The 22693-nt window shown below is 37.6% G+C and overlaps 5 protein-coding genes across 5 annotated transcripts; 3 read left to right on the forward strand and 2 right to left on the reverse strand.

Annotated features, from left to right (window-relative positions):
* Nucleotides 1-90: 90 nt before the first annotated feature.
* Nucleotides 91-1226, forward strand: INS49_008208 (uncharacterized protein; the record flags this gene model as incomplete). The annotated part of the gene is made up of 3 exons (XM_043168953.1): nt 91-449; nt 553-575; nt 634-1226. 3 exons carry the CDS (start codon nt 91-93, stop codon nt 1224-1226), a joined length of 975 nt encoding a protein of 324 aa, XP_043026633.1.
* Nucleotides 1227-2739: 1513 nt separating this feature from the next.
* INS49_008209 (uncharacterized protein) lies at nt 2740-4251 on the reverse strand (the record flags this gene model as incomplete). Its single annotated transcript, XM_043168954.1, has 5 exons — nt 2740-3167; nt 3232-3302; nt 3425-3431; nt 3558-3927; nt 4072-4251. The coding sequence occupies 5 exons, from the start codon at nt 4249-4251 to the stop codon at nt 2740-2742; spliced, it is 1056 nt and encodes a 351-aa protein (XP_043026634.1).
* Nucleotides 4252-5356: 1105 nt separating this feature from the next.
* On the forward strand, nt 5357-8170 carry INS49_008210 (uncharacterized protein; the record flags this gene model as incomplete). Its single annotated transcript, XM_043168955.1, has 3 exons — nt 5357-6737; nt 7260-7305; nt 7447-8170. The coding sequence occupies 3 exons, from the start codon at nt 5357-5359 to the stop codon at nt 8168-8170; spliced, it is 2151 nt and encodes a 716-aa protein (XP_043026635.1).
* A 502-nt stretch (nt 8171-8672) lies between these two features.
* INS49_008211 (uncharacterized protein) lies at nt 8673-9671 on the forward strand (the record flags this gene model as incomplete). Its single annotated transcript, XM_043168956.1, has 1 exon — nt 8673-9671. One exon carries the CDS (start codon nt 8673-8675, stop codon nt 9669-9671), a length of 999 nt encoding a protein of 332 aa, XP_043026636.1.
* Nucleotides 9672-9927: 256 nt separating this feature from the next.
* Nucleotides 9928-11800, reverse strand: INS49_008212 (uncharacterized protein; the record flags this gene model as incomplete). Its single annotated transcript, XM_043168957.1, has 4 exons — nt 9928-10259; nt 10328-10502; nt 10574-10993; nt 11063-11800. The coding sequence occupies 4 exons, from the start codon at nt 11798-11800 to the stop codon at nt 9928-9930; spliced, it is 1665 nt and encodes a 554-aa protein (XP_043026637.1).
* Between the last annotated feature and the right edge of the window lie 10893 nt (nt 11801-22693).

Here is a 22693-nt window from a genome sequence, read left to right on the forward strand (position 1 = left end):
TGCTGCTCTTGCCGTTCGACGTTTTGTTTGCCCCGATCGCATTGGAAGCCTCATCACCATAGCTAACAATTCCTCTTCACAACCAAACAGATGGCTTCCACAACCCGCCAATTCGCCCGCACGGCGGTGCGGACCACAACTCGGAGCACCTTCGCAACAGCAGTTCCACGCACGTTCCGCCAGAGCGGCCGTCGCTTCTACTCTTCTGAGCCCCCAAAGTCCTCGTCCAACCCCCTCCTCTGGGCTGCCGGTGCCGCCGCAGCTGGTGGCGCCGGATATTACTTCTGGAGCCAGAACAGCGCCCCTGCCACGCCCAAGGTCTTCAACCCCACCAAGGAGGATTATCAGAAGGTGTACAATGAGATAGCCTCGAGGCTCGAAGAGAAAGACGACTACGATGATGGGTCGTATGGCCCAGTTCTCGTGCGATTTGGCGTGGCATGCGAGCGGTACCTATGATAAGGAAACCGGCACTGGTGGCAGCAACGGAGCCACCATGAGGTTCGCTCCCGAGGGCGACCACGGAGCGAATGCTGGTCTGAAGCACGCCAGGGACTTCCTGGAGCCTGTGAAAGGTGAGTTTTCCCTGTTCTTTGACGGTTTTCCTCTAGGGTGACTAACAAACATCCACAGCCAAGTTCCCCTGGATCACCTATTCCGACCTCTGGATCTTGGCTGGAGTGTGCTCCATCCAAGAGATGCTGGGCCCCAAGATTCCTTATCGGCCTGGTCGTTCCGACAAGGACATCGCCGCTTGCACTCCTGACGGTCGTCTCCCTGATGGCTCCAAGACACAGGACCACCTCCGAAACATCTTCTACCGGATGGGCTTCAACGACCAGGAGATCGTTGCTCTCTCCGGTGCACACGCCCTTGGCCGGTGCCACACCGACCGCAGCGGCTTCGACGGGCCCTGGACCTTCTCTCCCACGGTGCTGACAAACGACTATTACAACTTCCTGGTCAACACCAAGTGGGAGTACAAGAAGTGGGATGGCCCCCGCCAGTTTGTCGACAAGGACACCAAGTCGATTATGATGCTTCCTGCCGACATGGCCCTTGTGCAGGACAAGAAGTTCATGGAGTATGTGCAGAAGTACGCCAAGGACAACGATGCTTTCTTCAAGGACTTCAGGGACGTCGCCGTCAAGCTGTTCGAGCTCGGTGTCCCATTCGCCGAGGGTACCGAGAACCAGCGTTGGGAATTCAAGTCGACACAGGAGTAGGAGTGGAGCACGGGTTTTCACGGCTGGGGACAAGTACGTTCCTGGCCGGTTCCACGCGAAACGATAGTCATCTGAACGTTATTAGAGCGAATTTCTGGTAGCAATGAGCAGGAGGCAGGTGGCAGTGATAAATACAAATACTCTGTCGCTGTCTTCATCTGGTGGCTCCGAGGTCCCTCCTGGGTACCGAACTGTATGATAGGCGAATTCAATGTCCATTTCACACAAGTAGCAAAGGGCCAACGGCACATGTCTTGCCGATCCCGGCGAGTAGTCAGCGAAGTAATCGTGAGGTGGGTCATCCGCCGTCAACGGTCCAGGGAGAAGGAGTTGCCGTCTAATTAAGAATGGAGGCTCATCGGGTCCAGGCACGCTTGATCCCACCCTCCGTCCCATTGAAACGCCTTGTCATGTCCCACGCAGTAGCGTGCACCGGAGCCTGGTGTTGGCATCCTCGTTCCCCGCACTTCCCCGTGCGCCCCGGGGCCCTTGACGAGGCCCGGCACTGCCCCTTCCAGAAGATTTCCAGAAGATCCAAGGCCTTAGGACGTGAGGAGGATCTCAGGGATCTTGCATCCCCCCCCAGATTCCACGGCATCTTCCACGAGGATCTTGCTGCAAGCACGGCCCGGCCCACCGGGACTAGTCCTGGATCGACAGTGACACGATCCTGCTGGCTCGATGTGGGAAACCAAGCGACACTCCTGCGGCGTTCGCGTGCCACATCCCATCTCAGGTACCTGGCCCATGCACTTGCTTCTTAACCGCTTAGCCTGTGCGTGCAAGATCAAGACATTGGTCATGTACCGACAATAGTCCTTTTTGGTCTTTCCGCCCTGCTGACGTTCGGCGGCTGAGTCTTGGCCGGCCGAGCTGATGAAGCGCGTCTCGAGGAGGGCTACTAGTACGGCTTGACTGCGGGTGAGAATAACAAGCGGCTGTCGAGTCTGTGGATGCTCATACATCGTCGGAAAATGACCCCGTCACAACGAAGACGAAAGACTACGTCAAAACCGCGAAATTTTCGTTGACGATCTCATCTGCCAATGATGCAAATCAGTTCCGGAGACCCATTCTCGGCTGGTCGGATACATCGGAGCATTCACGGTCGGCAGCGTTCCCAGGAGCTTGGACGAGTAACCCGAGTCTTCTGCTCTTTCCACGATGTACTCCGTGATCCTACCGCGGTACCTGGGTAATCAACGGCCCCTCTCTCTCCTCCGAATGACATGCTTACCAATTCCCCAACAGTATCAAAATATTTGTAAGCATGTGCACTGCAGATAACACCACAGCCAAGCATTGCTCAAGCCTTGCTACTGTCTCTCAATCCTATGCGCGTCTCAGGATAGCGATAGAACTACTGTAGGGTCTAAATGTTGCAATTGTCAGAGCAATCGTTATCAGCAAAGATTTGAGTTGAACCAGACGCTAAAACTACAACATTGAAGGCATCCAACCGAAGTCGCAATTTCATCTCGATGTGGGTATCTATCTATATATATATTGGTTTCTAATTTGTTCTAGCTTCGCCCCGCTCCACCGGCTCAAGTTCTACAGCAGAGCCACAATCCATCCTGATGCCTTGTGCGGGCTTCTTCCAGGGCGACAACGGAACCTCGTCCGAGTCGCCATCATGCAGCTGCTCCCAGTCGCCCCCTTCGGCACCGCCGGTGGCCTGAACCGTGTTAATATCGACACTCCGGTCGGCGGCGCTGGCAAACATGCCCCTCTGCTTGCGGCCCCGGCTTGAGGACCCGCCTCCGCCGCCACCGATGGTAATAATCCCCGAACCGGTCCCTTGTGGATTGGAACTCTTGTTCTCTGAAGTCTCCTTCTTGGTGATGCGCATGTAAAGGCGTCGCATAGCGGGTAGGCATGAGGCGACACAGCCGACTCCAGTTTCTATGTTGGAGAATAGAACGATGAAGCCGATATAATCTAGCATTGCCTTGTCAGGTAAAGTTGAAACGTTTTTTAGGTATTAAGTTCATGATACACTTACACTTCAGATCTTCCTCGGGCTTCTCATACCGGGAAATGAAAGGAGCACGTGCTATAGTGCTGATAGAGGCCCTGTCAAGGTGATATTATTGGTTAGACAGGTGTTCAGTGTCAAGGCTCTTGTTGGCTTTTGCATATGGGACGACATGCCTGGATCAACAAGGAGGCAAAGAACGTATGAAATATAGACTTACATAGACGCTACCGACATCAGAGCAAAAACCTCAAGCTTAGCCTGAGATTTCATTTGTGTCTTCCAAAGGAGCACTCCAGGAAGCATCGCACATCCAATGTCCGTGATGATCGTAGTCACCGTAGCTGTATGACTCAAGCCGATCATGGCCGCAATACTTCCGCAGCGTGCCTTGCCTTCCAGTACGAGATGGGTCTCCCAGTTGGCCTCGACGGGGGAGCAATAGAGCAGCACGCCGATGAAGGTGACGAAGAAAGAAGCCCACACGAGGGACAGAAGAAAGATCAAGGTCATGCGCATGCCGCGCCGGACGCTAGCGATTCTCCATATCATCATGCAAATAGATGATTTGAGGAGCGCCAGCCCGATGACATATATCAATATCCAGATCGTATACCACTTCATCGCTTGGGTTTGCATCCACGCGTTGAGGCGAGCGTTGACTGTGCCGACTCCTACGGTGGCGGCATGGATGGCGATCGCTGTGTCGGGGATGTAGAATATCTGTGATGATATTAGATGTGTTCAAACCTAGGTTGAACGTAGAAGATGTAATGATGTTGATCAGTCATGGACCATGCTTTACGACTTTGTCAACAGGCCAAGATGTGCCAGGATCACAGGAAGTAAGAAAACAAATGCATTTACCAGGCTCCCTAGCAGCAGGTAGTCGTCTTTAGACGTCACCTTCTCCGTGACCCTCACATATATGCGAGCAGCCACTGCTAAGATGGAAAAGAACAGAAAGATCGGAGAAACGACAACTATTGCCAAAGCAATGCCTTCGGGTTGGACGAGTCTGGCGCTAGGATCCACGAAGCCCGCCATGGCCTCATAAGAGTCTTGAGTTGGGGGCGGACCTGCTTGTGAAGATAGATGGGTAAAAAAAGGGCCCAGAAGAACTTATACAGATCTAGTGGGAGGCACCCCGGTGCCTTCCTCCGTAGAAGCATGTCGCACCCCAATGGATCTTCATATGGGAGCGAGGTTGACGGATCATAACCCTGGTGCGGTACAATATTGCTGGCTATTTTCTCCTGACGTTAGGCCACTGTCACATGTGTTATGTACTGTATGTAGTCTACAACAGAACCTCTAAGGGTCTGGGCCGACAAGGAATATCGGGAGCTCCATATTTTGTAGGCCACGGGTACGGGGCCGGCTACAGGGTTCATTTGTAGTACCGAATGGACTTTTCAAATCAAGTTTCCCATCCCGATTATTTCAACTGAGAATTCACACCCAACTCGATGCCTCTGATATCTGCCATGGGTCCATGAAATCGTGCAAGGCATAACACACTCTTCTAGACAGAAAGAACACAGAGACAGAGTGGTCTTATCTTATCCGAGGCATAAGTGATCTTTGTCCCACAGCTGTCTTCTCACACCGTGTCATCCGACAGCAGATGAAAACTGATGGCCCGATTGATTCTATTTCACAGTTGATGTATTGTGACCGTTCACATGCAGGTCCGCCTATACCCACTCCGGGCAGCAACCCCGTGGCTCTCTCTCACCAACAGGCCCGGTACTGGAGCAGTAGGGCCCGCTTGTATCCACCGGGGATGCTCCCCTATCCGTCCCTTCACCAACAGACACGGAAGACTCTCTAATCAGACTTCAAGGAGCTGTAGAAGACGGCAGTTATGTGGAGCAAGTTTCAAGAGGGAAGATTCTCACCAACGGACGTGATCTCCATTTGCCCACACTCTCCTGACCAGGCGACCAAGAAACAGCCGCGGCATCTCCATCTAAGGATTCAAGACCCACACGTTGCATGGAAGTCTCAGGGCACATGTTGGATTCGATAAAGACTTTGTCATGCCCAAACAAGTCGCAAATTGCGCGGTGATACGTCACCTTTTTCTCATTTTCGTCGTGAATTAGCCCTCCTTGTTTGGACCTGGAGGCAAGCAATTCGATCTCTCCTCATGGCTGCCCTCCGAGAGACCAGGGTGCAGCCACATGGCAACAAGCAAGATGAGGTAGTTCAACTGGCAGACCTGGACGTCATCGAGCCTAAGCTCTACGTGCATATGATCGAGGTCTTTTCCCTGAAGCCAGACGCAGACAAGCAGCAAATCCTCGACAACCTGACCGAAGGTCTCTCCCGAACCCTTGCTGAGTACCCGATCTTGGTGGGCTCGTTGCACTTTGACAATGAGACAAAGAGAGTCGTCGTGAAGAGGACGCCAGCCTCCTCCGTGGCCTTGGCTATCAAGGAGCCTGGGTCGGATGGCGCGAGCGACATCGAGTCCTTCGCAACCCTCGACAAGCACGACTTCCCTGTCCACCTTCTTGATGCAGGCAAGGTGCTCCCGTCATCTGTGGTCGGGACATTCCCGGTCCCAGCCCAGGAAATCTCAACAGACGGCCCAGCTGTCTGTGCCTTCCAAGTTACATTCATCGAGGGAGGTATCATCCTAGCGCTGGCGGTTACCCACCAGGTCTGTGACGGAATGGGCTGCGAGATGCTGCTGACAAGCTGGTCACGCAACTCGTACGCCGTCTTCAACGGCACGGCAAACGGCACCATCAATACAGCCGCAATGCCGGACCGGAACCTCCTAAGCCTCAAGTCCACGCCCGTCACCTCACCAGAGGAGCTGAAGAAGCTCGGCGACAAGTTTCCCACGTACAAGGCCCGCGACGGGCCCCCAGCGCCACCGCCAGCAGACTTCGAGATGCCAGTTGTCAAGACGCGGATATGGCACGTACCAAATAGCAAGCTGAAGGAGCTCAAGGCGCTCGCCAGCGCCACGGCGCAGGACGGCGGCGGCCCAAGCTGGGTGTCGACATACGACGCGCTCCTCGCGATCCTGTGGCGCGCAATCGTGCGAGCCAAACAGCCGCTTCTCAAGCCCGACGCGGCCGCGCCGTCCAAGGCCATCCACGCCGTCAACGCGCGGGGGCGGACCGACCCTCCCATCCCGGATAATTACATCGGCGTCGCCGTCACGCTGCCTCAGTCCCCCGAGTTGGCCGTCACGGACGTCCTCTCGCCGGACCTGGGCTCGGCGCTGCCGCTCCTGGCCCGCACAGTGCGCGCCGCCACAAACCAGGTGACGCCGTCGTACGTGGCCGACCTCATCAGGTGGGCGGGCTCGAGCCCGGACCTGCGGTGGGTCGAGTTGGATATGCATTGGGTGCTGGGACTGGACTGCATGGCCTTCGACTGGCACACGATGAAGTCATACCAGGTGCACGACTTCGGCTTCGGGAGGCCCGCGGCGCTGAGGTGGCCGCACCCACAGTTTGAGGGATTCTTCTTTGTGCTGCCGACGAGGACGACCAAGGGCAACCCGGACGAGGGTCTGGAGATTTGCCTTGGGCTGGAGGAGAGCTGTTATCCGAGGCTTCAGACGGACGACGAGTTCCTGCGATTTGCTGAGGAGAGAGGCAAAGATGTCTGAAAGAGCTGAGTGCGGTACATCTATCTGTTTGGTTTAGCTGGTACTAGTACGCGATGATGTTTACCCTTGCAGGCCATGGTTTCCTAAGAACACATATAATGACAAAGTACAGGCTATTGGTTAATGAGTAATGCGAGGCTTGCTTCAGTGAACAGGTGCACTTTGGGTAGCGCAGTCAATACTCAGCAGCGCGATGTTTGGTGGTGACGTTACTTCCGTGGTGTTATGATGCTGTCAGCAATCGTCGCTGCTTTCAGTTAGTAGGACCGCAGCGGGAACATCTACTCCCCTGTTTAGCAGCAACCCAAGGCGAGGGCCTTCGAAGACCTGGGTCATCCTCCTGCAGTGGTTGTGTTCCAACTTCATCGAGTTTCACGATTTATCACACCTCGTACCGCGCATCGTTTTACTCAGCCAAAAGCCTTCCTGAGGGTCACGGCCACAGGAGATGTCATCGAGGACCCAGCGTGAGTGAATAGACTGGTGATCTCGGGCCCAGGAGACAAGCAGATTGACCTGGGGTATATAGCGACTGGACCACAGCTTCCAAATGCCCATTACATCTACCCTTCCAATCAGGGGTCTGACAAATGTGCCGTCTTGATCAGCGGAGACGAGGACTCTTCTACCGCCCGGGACAGGATCTTGCGCGCGACCCGGTTGGTCTCGAGCCCCTCAATCCGCACCGATGGCAATACTTCTTCAGTGCCCTCGGCGGAACGGAGTGTCCGAACGAGACAATCAACTAGTCTCACGGGCATCGAGCTGATGGACGCGCCTCCATCCTGGCATCGGAGCGCGCCCATGCTGGAGTACCATGTCAAGTACGCGCACGGCTTCGTGTTCGTCTTCAACATGTCGTCGCGGGAGACACTTGAACTGGTCAAAGAGATGTTTGACGCTGTGGAGCACGCAGCGGCAGCCCTGGGCCTCGTTGGCGATGGAAATGGGCGAGGTTCCACGCCGGTAATTCTGATTGGGAACGTGGATGAGCATTTGCGCCGCCGGGAGGATGACGTGAAGGAGGGGCCAGCCGACTCGAAAGCTCAAGACCGAGTCCCTGCAGCATCCGTTAGAGCGGAGGCTGCGATGCTTGCGGAGAGCTGGGGTTGTGAGCTCTTTGAGGTAGACACTGGCAGCGGTGCTGCTTTCAGTGACGGTGCCAACGAGGCTTTCTTTGCGATACTGCGGAAGATCGAAGAAGCCAAACGCCCGCGACGGTCTGGTATTGCCTATGGCTTCAGTGAGAAGAAGGCTCCAGAGCGGCTGCTCGTTCGAAGGACCGTTGGCCGCATCCTTCCTGGCCCTTTGTTGAAGCTATTCGCCAAGTGAAGACGCAGAACATACTGCCGGGGAGAGGTGTAGTGTAGGCCGAAGTGTACCATGCCGTTACCCACAGTTCAACCCACATGTGCTCGTATTTTCACAGCTAAGTATGCGACATGCCTTTCCCCAAAATCAGCTAGACTCGTTTCGCGGTGAAGGATCTTGGGGACTGGAGCAGCTTGACACTGATATGATGCCGTGCAAATATTACATTCTCCCTGCTCTTTTCCGCGGTCCTGATGCTCTTTGGGTTGACTCTGCAACAGAACAAGGCTTCATCAGTTTCGAGAGGTTGCTAAGATAATTAGATATCCTCTGGCAGCGGTTGATCTTGTGTTGGTGACTTGAGAGAGAGCTCCAGTGGGCCATGGAGCTTCAGGTGGGCCTTTCGTGTGCTTACGTAATCAAACAAGTTTGACGTCAGTCTGCGCAATTGAAGATCGAGTTCAGCAACCAAGTCTCTCCCCCTTTGCCCTCTTGGTTGAATCGATTCGATCCGGGGACGGAAATGGCCTCAACAAGAATACCAGCGCTTCGAAACCTATTCGGCAGCCAACTGCGCTCCCTGCGCGCCTCCAACCAGCGCCGCTGGGCACAGGTCCATGATGTGCGATTCCTCGCGACCACACAGGCGTCCCGCAACGTCCTCGAGAAGTACCGCAACAAGCTCGACACAAAGGCCCGCGAGGAGGGCCATGCAGACATTCAGGACCTGAAGAAGGCATATGCCGACAAAATTCAAGAGATTCGAAAGAAGGATGCCACAATACCGGGCATCCCTCCCCTGGACGAGCCACCAGCTCCCACCAATCCTACCAGCGCCGACACCACCACCACTCCTCCCCGAGCCCAATTAACCCCCGAGGCCGCCGCGGCGCACCAGACAGCACATCCCACGAGCTACCCCACAAACTCAGGCGTCAAGAGCCTCGACCAGATCCTGGACCTCCCCAAGGCGCGCGAGCTCCCCGTGCCGGAGCTGACGGCGATCTGGCGGCTTCGGCACGCGAGCAGCCCGCAGGCGCTGTGCGCGGTGGTGCCGCAGCACACGTACGAGGCGATGGAGGCCGAGGCCCGCCGGCACCCGCAGTTCGTGCTGCCGCTGCCGCACCCGGAGCAGGGGGCCGAGATGCACTTCCTGCAGTGGACGTTCGACCCGGCCACGCGGACGAGCACGGTTCTCTTCACGCAGCTGGCCGAGTACAAGGCGCGCGGGGAGTTCGCGGTGCCGCACACCACCGTCACGCACCACCTGGACCTCGTCGCCGACAAGCGCGTCGTGCTCATGCAGGGCAGCGTCGTGGCGGACCGCGGGGTCAAGCCCGACGACGCGAGGTGGCTGGTCATGTGCCTGCAGCGGTTCTACGGCGGGTGGGACGGCGAGAAGAACGACGCGCTGGGGAAGGAGAGGGCCGAGGAGAGGAAGAAGCTGCTCGAGTGGTTCGGGAAGGGCGACTCTAGGTTCAGCGTTGAGAAGTTGCTGGAGGAGGCGGAAAGATTGGTTTGATGGGATGGGACCGGTTGTTGAATACTAGACAGGTTATTCGGATATCATGCATAGCAAGCAATGTCGCTTGACTGCTGTACAATAAACAAGAATATATGCCAACCAGCATCTATCATCACCGCCAAGCTAAGGGAACCCATCTTTTTGCAGGGCTTAACAGATACAACAGCGGAGGGGTGTTGATGGAGGGATGGAAGTCTTTCTGACGTTGGGAAGTCAACGCAGCCACTCTAATCTATAAGTTATAAGTTATGCCCTACAACTTCGGACCAGCCTGCCTCTCATCCTGCTTGATCTTATCCCGCAGCACCCTCCTCAGTATCTTGCCGCTCGGGGACTTAGGCACCACGTCGATAAAGTACACACCGCCACGAAGCCTCTTGTGAGGAGCCGTCTTGGCCGACATCCAGTCTGCGATCTCCTTCGCCTTGGCCGCATCCTGTGTGACCCCGGCCTTGAGCGTCACGTAGGCGCGCGGCAGCTCCGTCGCCTGGCCCGGGTCGTAGATGCCGATGACGCATGCATCTGCGACGTCCGGGTGGCCTACTACCAGGCCCTCCAGCTCGGCTGGGGCGACTTGGAAGCCCTCTGATGGAATTTTGGGTCAGTTCCCTGCTGCCAAATCCGCAGTAACAATGGGAGGGGAATGTGCTCACTGTATTTGATCAGTTCCTTTAGCCGATCGACACAGTAGTAGTTGCCATATTTGTCCATTTGGAAAACGTCGCCTGTTTTAAGCCAGCCGTCTGTTGAGAAGGCGTCTTTAGTCTTTTCAGAATTGTTCAGATAACCTCCAAATACGTTTGGGCCCTTGAGCCAGAGTTCACCTGGCTGTGATGGTCATGAACTTGTGTCAGTATCCTGAGCACATGAGTTTCAGCGAGAGCCCGCAGGCCACATACCTCACCGAGCGCCACCTCATGGCCCTCGGTATCGACAATCTTCGACTCCATGTTCGGCACTAGCTTGCCAACCGAGGTCATGAACTTGGCCCACTCGTCCGGCGGCTGGACGTGGGATACGGGGCTGGCCTCGGACAGCCCGTAGCCCTGCTTCACGGGCACCTTCAGGCGCTTCCAGACCATCTCGATCAGGTCGCTGGTGATTGGTGCCGCGCCGCAGTGGAGGAGCTTCAGTGACGACAAGTCGTATTTGTCCACCACTGCTTCCTTGCTGAGGGCTAAGACCACCGGGGGCGGGATGTAGGCAAATGTGAGTTTAAAGTCCTGGATGACCCGGCAGGCCTTCTCGAGGTCAAAGCGCGAGAGGACTACTAATTGCCATCCAGAGTATATGCTCATAAAAACGTTATTTACTAGGCCCTGTCACGTTCTGTTAGTCCGGGCAGTCCGTTGAGAGCTCACTATCTTCTCACTCAGGGATAAACGTACATAAATGTGGAAGAAAGGGATCACACCCAGCAGGCGATCACCCCTATCCCCAGGCCCGCCGTACGGCTTCAGGTAGAGGCCTTCCAGAGGCTCCATCTGGAGCAGGTTGGAAATAACATTATGGTGCGTGAGGCACACTCCCTTGGGGAGGCCCGTCGTCCCGGAGCTGTAGACGAGGAAGGCCAGGTCCTTCTTAGGCCGCACCTTGGTCTTCGCGTAGCGGCTGCAGTACGCCGTAGGCTTGATGCTGCTCCAGTGCCTGAGCTTGCCCTCCGGGTCACCCTCCCGGCCCAGCAGGATGATCCTGTCCTCGGGGATGCCCGCGCGCGCCGCGGCCTGCCTTGCGATGGGCAGGAAGGGCAGCTGGGTGACGAGGCCCCTGGCGCCGCTGTTGGTGAGCTGGAAGGTCAGCTCGTCGAGGGTGTAGAGCGGGTTGGCGGGCGAGGCGCAGCCGCCGGCCCAGAGGACGCCGCAGGTCAGGGCCGGGGTGTCGACGTCATTCGGGGTGTAGAAGGCGAGGACGTCGCCGCGCTTCCACTGCCAGAGGGCCTTGAGCCCCTTGCCGAAATCGGTGGCGGCGTTGCGCAGCTGGGCGAGGGTGTAGGAGCGGGAAGGGAGCTCGCCGTCGGTGAGCAGCTCCTTGATGTCGGGGAAGGGCCTCGAGGGCCGCGAGAACAGGAGGGTGAAGATGTCGACGTCCGGGATGGAGACGTCGGCGTAGAGTGACTTGTGAGGCATTTTGGCGGCACAAGCGCACTGTCATGAGAGAGGAAAGTGGTGACGGGACTAATACTGTCTATTGTCTGCAGGAATGGGCAATATAGATAGGCACTTGGAGGCCGATGCCTCGGCATTGTTGAGATATCTAGATGAGGGCGGGGTTTGCCGGTGCGGTAAGCTACGGCATAGGCACGATGCCTACCCCAACGGCGGTCGATCCTGGAACCCACAGCCATGTCACAGCAGTTCGGACTCAGCAGATAGAGGTGAGTCCTGAATTGATTCTCGGCTACAATGCCAATGGACGGTTCTCCTCCAAGACAGTGGTGATGGTATCGTCTTGTCGTCTTACAAGACGTGTTTGTTGTGCAAACAATGTTCCAGCATGCATGCCGTTCCTCGGCATGACGTTGCTGATCCCGGAGGTGCATCCTGTACCACTGTGAGCACCCGGCCGGTCCGCACGTACAGTAGGATCTCCAAAACTGCGGGGTAAGCAGAGCAGATTGATTTGATCGACGCAGGAAGGTTGACCTGGCAGAGTTATAATGACAGTAATAAGCATGCTCGGCAAGAGCCATTCCCGTTGGCACTACACTATATCACTACGTTAGACCAACCAGGAAAGCTACGAGTCTATGATTGGATGCAGCCTTGTTCCATACAATGCCGCAGTGCCTTTCCTGTTGCGAGAGGGTCATGCGTGTAAGATGATTGGGTGGTCTTGTGGCTTTCGTACCCCCACAAGCCGACGGCTCGTGCTATGTGTTGCAGTCTGCACCTTTCATCTTAACAGGAGTTATATTCGGCTGAAATGTGGACTTTGGATTGGAGGAAAAAAGATGAGATTCGCCTGCCGTCGTCCCAGGTCGTCACCAGGGATGAGGCTCAAGTCGTAGTGGACGGGCCCTGCAACCTTAAACAGAAGCTTGACTCCCTGACACACAGACCCTTCAGGGGCTGTCAACCTGATCCGGGCCTGATTTGCTCGCTTCGTCCCCAACAGAGGTATGCGGTTAAGTAACCTTAATCCCTATACCTTACTTAACATCTAAATATAATATTTAAATGTTAACTAACCTTGTTTTATATTTAAATATTAATTAACCTTGTTTTATATTTAAATATTAAAAAAAGAATTGTTATTAAATTATTGCAATTAATTTTTAATTCATATTAATAAATTTATTTTAATATTTTTATACAGCTACTTTAAGCTATGTAAGAATCTTAGCATTTATATTAATATTAAGCACAACCCATCTCCTTTATGCCGAAAACCTTAATGCATTTATAAATTAAATCTCTCTTATATTTATAACTTTTGCAATAATAGCATTTCTTATTAACTTTCGTTCTATATAAGGCGATTAAAACTCCATATAGCATTATTAAATTCTCCTAAATAATCTTTATTAAATTAACCCTGCTTATAAATTCATTATAAAGATAAACGTGGATATTATTGCTATTTATTTTAGCAAGCTTTTTAAGGATAGCCTTTTATTTTTTATTAAAATTATATTATTAATAAATTAAAATTATACTTATATGCTTTTTATTAACTATATTAATTATATTAATTATAAGATTTTAAATAATAATTGCATTATTTATCTTTATCTTATATTTTTAAATAATTAAGTTATTTTTAATTAAATTAAGATTAATAAAGTATATAATCTTAGGTTTAAGTAATATTTTAAAATTCTCTTTTTTTTAAATTTATTTATTAATAAGTTAAACTTAAAGCCTTGGAAATATAAGTGCTGCTAATTATTATTTATATTAAGTTATTTATTAAGTTAATTTTAAATAAATATATTAAAGTTGGCTTTTTTATAAATATAGCTTAAGAAGTAAAATTCTTTTTATTTTTTAATTTTTTTACTTTTTTACTTTTTTAATCTTTTTAATATATATTATATTATAATATATTATATATATAATTAAATATAATAAAGTTTTAATTATTAATATAAATATTATTTTATTATTAAGGATTTATTATCTTTATTTAATTATTAATAATTAAATATAAATATTAATATAAAATTGAAATATAAATATAAATATAAATATAAATATAAGAAGAATATAAAATATAAATATAAATATTAATATAATATTTTATATCTTTATTTATATTTATATTTATATTTATATTTAAATTTAAATATAAGTAATTTATATTCTTATAATTAAAACAATTAAAAAGAATATAAAATATAAATAAATAAATAAATAAATAAATAAATAAATAAATAAATAAATAAATAAATTAATAAATATTATATTAAATATTTAATATAATATTTTATTAGTTATTTTATTAAGTATCCTATTAAGTATCTTATTAATTATTTTAGATTTATAAATAAATAATAAATTACTTATTTTTATTATATATACTTGTATTTTTTATTAAGTTTTATGTAAAAAGGAAAATAAAGATTTAAAAGGGTTTATCTTTCTTTTATATATATATGTTTTTATTTATTTATATATATATATATATATATAAATATAAATATAAATATAAATATAAATATAAATATAAATATAAATATAAATATAAATATAAATATAAATATAAATATAAATATAAATATAAATATAAATATAAATATAAATATAAATATAAATATAAATATAAATATAAATATAAATATAAATATAAATATAAATATAATATTTTATATTTTTAAAGATATAAATATAAGTGTAATGTACGTAGTTACTAGGCATAATAAGCATTAAGGGGCAGATGAAAGTAGTGTTATTTATAGGTATTAGTTGTTATTAAGATTAATTCTTAGCCCTTTTAATGGTTCTTTAAGGGCTAGGTCTTTTCCTTTTATACCTTAAGCCTTTAGCTATTAACCGCTAAGCCCTAGGTTATTATAATAAGATATAAAAATATAGTTATAACTTTAAGTAATATATAGAAAGTATTTTATAAGATAATAATTTAATTTAAATAAACTACCTTATACTTATAATATCTTAATAATCTTTAAAATTAAGCTAAATATTATAATAATTAACCTTTTATTTTAATAAGCATATTATTTATATTTAAATATTAGCATATATAATATAAATACTTTAAGATATAAATACTTATAATAAGGGGTAGCTTTTAGGCTAAGAGTTTAAATATAGCTAAAATAAGCTTTATATATAAAAAGCTTAATATATAAAGTTTATATTGCTTCTTAATTACTACACCTTATATTTTATATAATAATTAATTTAATATATTAAATATAAAAGTTTATAATATACCTTTGTTAATTATAAAATCTTTTATTTATTTATATAATGTAATTAAGATAAATAATTTTATGGAAAAGTAGGATAGGAATTTTTCCTTTTCTTTTTATAAGAATTAATTATAGGGATAATAATCTTATCCTTAACTTTATCTTTTAACTTAAATATATAATTATTAATATTTAAGCTTTTATTTTTAAAAGAATACTTACTATAAGGATGGTTTCTTAGCCCTTTGGCTGCTTTATTTAATAGACTTATATTTAAATATTAATATATTTAAATATGGTATTTAAATATATAAACTTACTTATCTTGGGCGGCTGGCTTTTTCTCCGCATTATTATCCTCCTTATTTAATTTAAACCTATATTTAAATATTAATATATTTAAATATGGTATTTAGATATATAAACTTACTTGTCTTGGGCGGCTAGCTCTTCCTTTGCATTATCGTCCTCTTCGTTTAATTTAAACCTATATTTAAATATTAATATATTTAAATATAGTATTTAAATATATAAACTTACTTATCTTAGGTAGCTGGCTCTTCCTTTATATTATCCTTTTCCTTGTTTAATTTAAACTTATATTTAAATATTAATATATTTAAATATAGTATTTAGATATATAAACTTACTTATTTTAAGCGGCTAGCTCTTTCTTTGCATTATCCTCCTTTTTATTTAATTTAAACCTATATTTAAATATTAATATATCTAAATATAATATTTAAATATATAAACTTATACATTATTAAATATATTAATATAATCCATAGCTTTTTCCTTTTTAAGCTTATTATTAAATATTAATATTAATAATTATACCTTTATATTAATATATATTTTACTTACTGCTTTTTATTAAAGTGCTTTTATTAAAGTTTGCGTAATAAGAATGTCTTACTAAAGACATTACTTTTATTTAAAGTATACTTAAAAGATTGCTTTTCCATAGCCTTTCTTATTTCTTAAATTTAAGTATTAAGACTAGCTATTAATTATTTTAAGGGTTAATAAATTAAGGTTAAAAGGGAAGCCTTATTAAGGCTCCTATAATAATATTAGCTTATAAGTATATATATATATATAAGAATATATATAAAAATACTTACTTATTATCTTCTTTATTAATAAAGTCTTTATTAATTTTTAAGTTAAAATATTTATAAGATATTAATCTTTATACTTTATATAATATAAAAATAATATATATATTTTAAATAGAAAATTCAACTTATCCTCTTTTTTATTAATAAAAGTATTATTAAGAATAATACTTTCTTTATTAAATAAAAGAAATGTTTTAAAAGTAAAGTTATATAAATAATTAAATATAATATATTTAATTTATATAATAAAGAAAAATATTAATATATTTTAAATTTAAATTACTTTCTTATTAACTTTAAATCTCTTTTAACCTTGCTTATTTTTAAGACTTTTCTTAATTTAATAAAGAGATTTCTTTAAGTTTTTGCTAAAGTTTTATAATAAAAGATTTTATAAAGCTTACTTTATTATTATTAAAGTTAGAAAATTTAAGTAGCGGAGTTTTAGCAATAATATTTTAATTAAGGTTATAAATAAACCCTTTAAACTTAGTATTTAAAGAATTATTATTATTAATTAATATAAATCCTGCCTTATAAGCAAGATTTATATATTTATTAAAAATAGGAAGATTAGGCTTTTTAAAATAATTAATATTAAGGATATAAATCCCAGCCTTTCTAAGCTAAAATAGCTTTTAAATTACTAAGTTTATATTAAAATAAAAATTAATAAAAGTAAAATATAATTAATAAATTATATATATAATATGCTTAAAGTTCTTTAACTCTTAAGTTTAAACTATACTTTTTTATATTTAATAATATAATATTTTTATACTTTAGCTTAATGTAATTTTATAAAGCATTTATTAATTTATATAAAGTTTTCTATAATAATAATTAATATTTATTTTATTATTAAAATTAAAAAAATACTTATTATTAAATAATTAAGGTATAAACATCATGGCATATCTGCCTTTAAGATTATTAATTTTAATTTTATATTTTAAGAAGAAAAGATAATTAATTAAGGTAAACCAAACTTAATAAGAGTACGATATGGTGGCTATAAAAAAAGAATTAATTTATAATTTAATAAAAAATAATATTAAAATATATATACTTAATCTTTAGCAACCCATAACTTAGGTGCCATAATATTAAAAAGTAGCTTTACTACTTAATTTTAATAAATATAAAGATTAATATTAAGAAAGATAAAGATAATAATATAAAAAATTAAAGGGAAGTATATTTAAATATATATATTTAAATATTATATTTAAATATTTAATTAATATTATTTAAGAATTAATAAGAATAATTTAATCTTTTTATTAATTTTAAATATGGAACTTATATTTTTACGGTATTTAAATATGATATTTAAATATTTTATTAATATTATTTAAGAGTTAATAAAAATAGTTTAATTTCTATTAATTTTAAATATAGAACCCATATTTTTATAGATCTTTTTATTAATTATAAATTAAAAACTTTATATTTTTACGGTATTTAAATATAATATTTAAATATTTTGTTAATATTATTTAAAAGTTAATAAGAATGGTTTAATTTTTATTAATTTTAAATATAAAACCTATATTTTTATAAATCTTTTTATTAATTATAAATTAAAAACTTTATATTTTTACAGTATTTAAATATAATATTTAAATATTTTATTAATATTATTTAAGAGTTAATAAAAATAATTTAATTTCTTTATTAATTTTAAATATAAAACCCATATTTTTATAGATCTTTTTATTAATTATAAATTAAAAACTTTACATTTTTATGGTATTTAAATATAATATTTAAATATTTTATTAATATTATTTAAGCGTTAATAAGAATGATTTAATTTCTTTATTAATTCTAGATATGGAACCTATATTCTTATGGATCTTTTTATTAATTATAAATTAAAAACTCTATATTTTTGCGGTATTTAAATATGGTATTTAAATATTCTGTTAATATTATTTAAGAGTTAATAAGAATGATTTAATTTCTCTATTAATTTTAAATATAGAACCCACATTTTTACGGTATTTAAATATAATATTTAAATATTCTATTAATATTATCTAAGAGTTAATAAGAATGGTTTAATATCTTTATTAATTCTAAATATAAAACCCATATTTTTATAATATTTAAATATAATATCTAAATATTTTGTTAATATTATTTAAGAGTTAATAAGAATGATTTGATTTTTATTGATTTTAAATACAAAACCTATATTTTTGCAATATTTAAATATAGTATCTAAATATAATATTTAAATAATCTTAAATAATAAAGTAATAAAAAAGTAAATTCAATAATATATATATATATATTAATACTTACTTTAAGTATAAAGTTTATATTATTAACTATATTGCTACTTATTATTCTTATAATATAGTTAAACTCTTTATTTTTTTTTATACCTTTAGGCTATAATTTTACCTCTTTATTATCTTAATATAACTTTATTACTCCAACTATTTAATTATTTATTAAGTTTAAGATTGCTTATTATAAAAGCCTTTTTATTACCTTTAAAGTAATTAAAAGTATATAAATTGGCTATATTTATATAAGTTATATTTAAATATATTCTTTAATAATTTATTTAAGATTAATATTAATTTAGCTTAATAAATTATTAAAAGAAGATAATAATAAATTTATTTTTATTCTTTATAATAATGCTTTTAATATTAAGGTAATAAAAATATATTATTATAATTAATTCCCAAAATACTTATAAAGTTTAAAGAATAGAATTACTTATATTTATTATCTTAAATACTATAAAACTTATAAAATGGCTTTTAAGGTAAATGGATAATTATATATATATATATAAATTATTTACTTTTATTAATATATTAATAGGAAATTTAATTTTATAGTTTATTATCTTAAGGAAAGCTTTTTAAAATAAGTTCTTTTTTTTAAAATAAGCTTATTTATTTTTAATGGTATAATTATTTAATTGCTTTATATTATAAATATCTTTATCTTTGCTTAAAGGAATTTTAATATAATAAAGCAATATATTTATTTCTTAATAAATTATTAAATTTAATTTAGGTAGCAATTAAGATAGAATTATAAAATAACCCCCTTTAAAAATCTTATAAGTAAGTAAATTCTTTCTTTATATTATGGAAATTAATATTTAAATTTTAAAATATAAATGGTTTTATAGCATAATTACTGCTTTTAGCTTAAAAGAAGGCTTTAAGTATATAAACCCTTAGCTATATAGTTAAGAAGGTTATTAACTTAAAGTTTGGAATATTAATATAGTAAGTATATCTTTATTAATTTATTATATTATATTTAAAATTAACTTTTTATAGGATTATTTAAAATATTTAATATTTACACTTTGCTATTAATAAAATAAATTAAAGAAATAAATATTAAAAGGGGTTTAACACTTCTTTATAATTATTTTAAAAGAATACTATTATAATATTTTAATTTTATCTTAAATACTTAGTAATACTTATTTATTAAACTTAGGATATTGTTAAAAAGTTTTTTTAATAACTTTATGCTTAATAACTTATAATATATATATTTTATATTTAAATATAGTATTAAGATATAATATTTAAATATTAATAAATCTTTAGGTATAGTTTATCTTTAAGGCTTAAGATAACTTAAAATGTTATTATATAAAAGTTATAATATATCTTAAATAAGAATTTAAGATACTTCTTTAAGTTCTTCTTAAATAATAATAATTTTTTATAAAATTCATTTAGGCCCTATTCCTTTATTAATAAAAATCCTGTTATATATTTAAAAAGAGCTAAATAGCATTATTACTTAAATTAATTTACTTATTTTTATAAATAATAAGTTATTTTATTAATATTAAGATTTATATAAAAAATTATTAATTATTATAAGTATTTTATAAAATTACCTCTTAATTAATAAGTAATTAAAGAAATAATAAGCTTAGGCTTTAAGTAATATTTACTTATTACTTATTAATAAAGATTTAATTTAATTACTTATTTATAAGCATTAATTAATTCATTAGCCAAAACATTTTAATTTACTTGCAATATAATAAATATTTAATAAAGAAAAGAATTTAAAGTATTAAGTAAATATTCTTTTTATTTAAATTATATTAATTAATAATATTATTATTAACATTTTATAGTATATTTAAAATATCCTTATTAATAAGAATTTATTCCTTATTATTTATTTTATTAAGGCTTAAGTAACTATGTTTTTAAAAATATAATCTTATTTAGTTAATATAAACTTTAAACATTTCTAAGGTAAGCGCAATAAAGTTATATTTATAGTTTTAAAACCATTAACAGGAAAAAGTAAGTTAAAATAACCCTATATATTTTATATATATACTTATCTTATATAAATATTTAAATATTACACTTATTTATGCTTATATTAATTTAAACTTTCCTTTAATATATTATTTCCTATTTAATAGGTTATTTAATATATTAAAAGAAAAGTTTAATTAAAAAGTATAATAACAGCATTTTATTAATATTAGCAATATTTAAATTATGGGTAACTTTATTAATTTTACTATTAACCAAGATTATAAATTTCTTATTAATAAGTTAAATATCTTATTTAAATATAATATTTAAATATAATATTTATATCTTTATAATATTAAAATTTAAAATATATCTTTATAATTTAAATCCTTAGCATTAACTATAGTAATAATAAATTAAATATACTATTTAATTTTACAAGGTATATTTTTAATAAAGAGTTAAAAGAATATTAAGTTAAAATTATATAAGTTTATATCTTAATATAATATTTAAATATAAGATTAATATATTTTAAAGTAAATTATTAAAATCACTATATAGCCTTATAATAGCTTTACTTAATGCTATTAGTTTTACTTAATATACTTAAACTTATTAATATATATAAAGTATGTATTATTTAAAAAGTTTTAATAATATAAATAATACTTATTTTATTAAATCTTGCTTAAACCTTTAATAATAAGCTAAGCATAAAGCAAAGTTTATTAAAATGGGTTAAGCAAAAAGAATATTTAATTATTTATTATAGCTTTAATAAATATAATTCCAAAATCCTATTTAATAATTAGGATAAAATATTATTATTATTAAATCCAGCTAAGGTTTAATATTAATAAAGCTATTTAATTAATAATAAATATAATTTACTTTTAAGGGTTATTACTAAATAAGTTATTTAATTACTTATATATATTTATTTATATTAATTTATTTTTATTATAAGTTTATAAATATAAAATAAAGATGATTTTAAATCTCTTTTTATTATAAAAAAGTATAACCTTAAATTTAGCTTTTAAAATATAATTACGCTAAGCTTTAAATATAAGCAATAAGCAACTTATACTTATAAGTAATTTTATTTTCCTATTTAATTATATTTATATTAATAGCTATATAAAGTTAAAGCATTATAAATATGCTTTTTTAAGTTTTATTAAACTAAGTTAATAAAAAGAATTAGCACTTTTAAATAATGCTATTACCTTTCTTAAGATAAGTTAGCATATTATTAGCTTAAGGATAATATAAAAGTTAACTTAAAAGCAGTAATAATTAATACCTTATTTATATATTAATTTAAATTATTATTATTTAAACTTTAATATATTAATAAAAATAAAACTATTAAATAATAAAAGTATATATAATTTTCTATCCTTAATATATTTAAGGAGGAAGGAAATTATATTATAGTTTTAGGCTCTTTTAATTTACTTATACCTTCCTTCCCTCTTCTTATACTTTCTTTATTAATACTAGCCTATTTTAGCTTATCTTAAGTTTTATTAAATACTCCTTTAATTAAAAAGCAAAAGGAATTAAAGATTTAAAAAATAAAGCTAGAAATAAAGATATTAACAAAGTTAAGTAAGAAGGCTAAAAAAGAAAGAAAAGTCCAAGAAGAAGAATAAAAGCTAAAGCAATTATAAAGAATGGCATTAAAGAGGGACTTAAGATTACCTTTTAGTTTAAATAATAATTTAAAATAATTTAACCTTTATTAATTTTAAATAAAAAACCCTTATTTTTAAAATATTTAAATATAATATTTAAATATTATATTTTAATATAATATTTAAATATAATATTAATATTATATAAGACTTAATAAAGGTAATTTAATTTAGAATTTATATTTTTATAATGTTTAAATATAATATTTAAATATTTTATTAATATTATTTAAACATTAATAAGAATAGTTTAATCTTTATTAATTTTAAATAAGGAATTTAAATTATTATAATATTTAAATAATCTTAAATATTAATATAATTAAAAGGTAAATTTAATAATATATATATAATTATATTAATACTTACTTTAATTATATAGTTTATATTATTAATTATATTATTATTAATTATTTTTATAATATAATTAAACTTTTTCTTTTATTTTATACTTTTAAGCTATAATTTAACTTATTTATTATCTTAATATAAGTTTATTACTTTAATTATTTAATTATTTATTAAATTTAAGATTACTTATTAT

This window comes from Diaporthe citri (genome assembly GCF_014595645.1).
Source record: "Diaporthe citri strain NFHF-8-4 chromosome Unknown scaffold_3, whole genome shotgun sequence".
NCBI classification, from domain to species: Eukaryota; Fungi; Ascomycota; class Sordariomycetes; order Diaporthales; family Diaporthaceae; genus Diaporthe; species Diaporthe citri.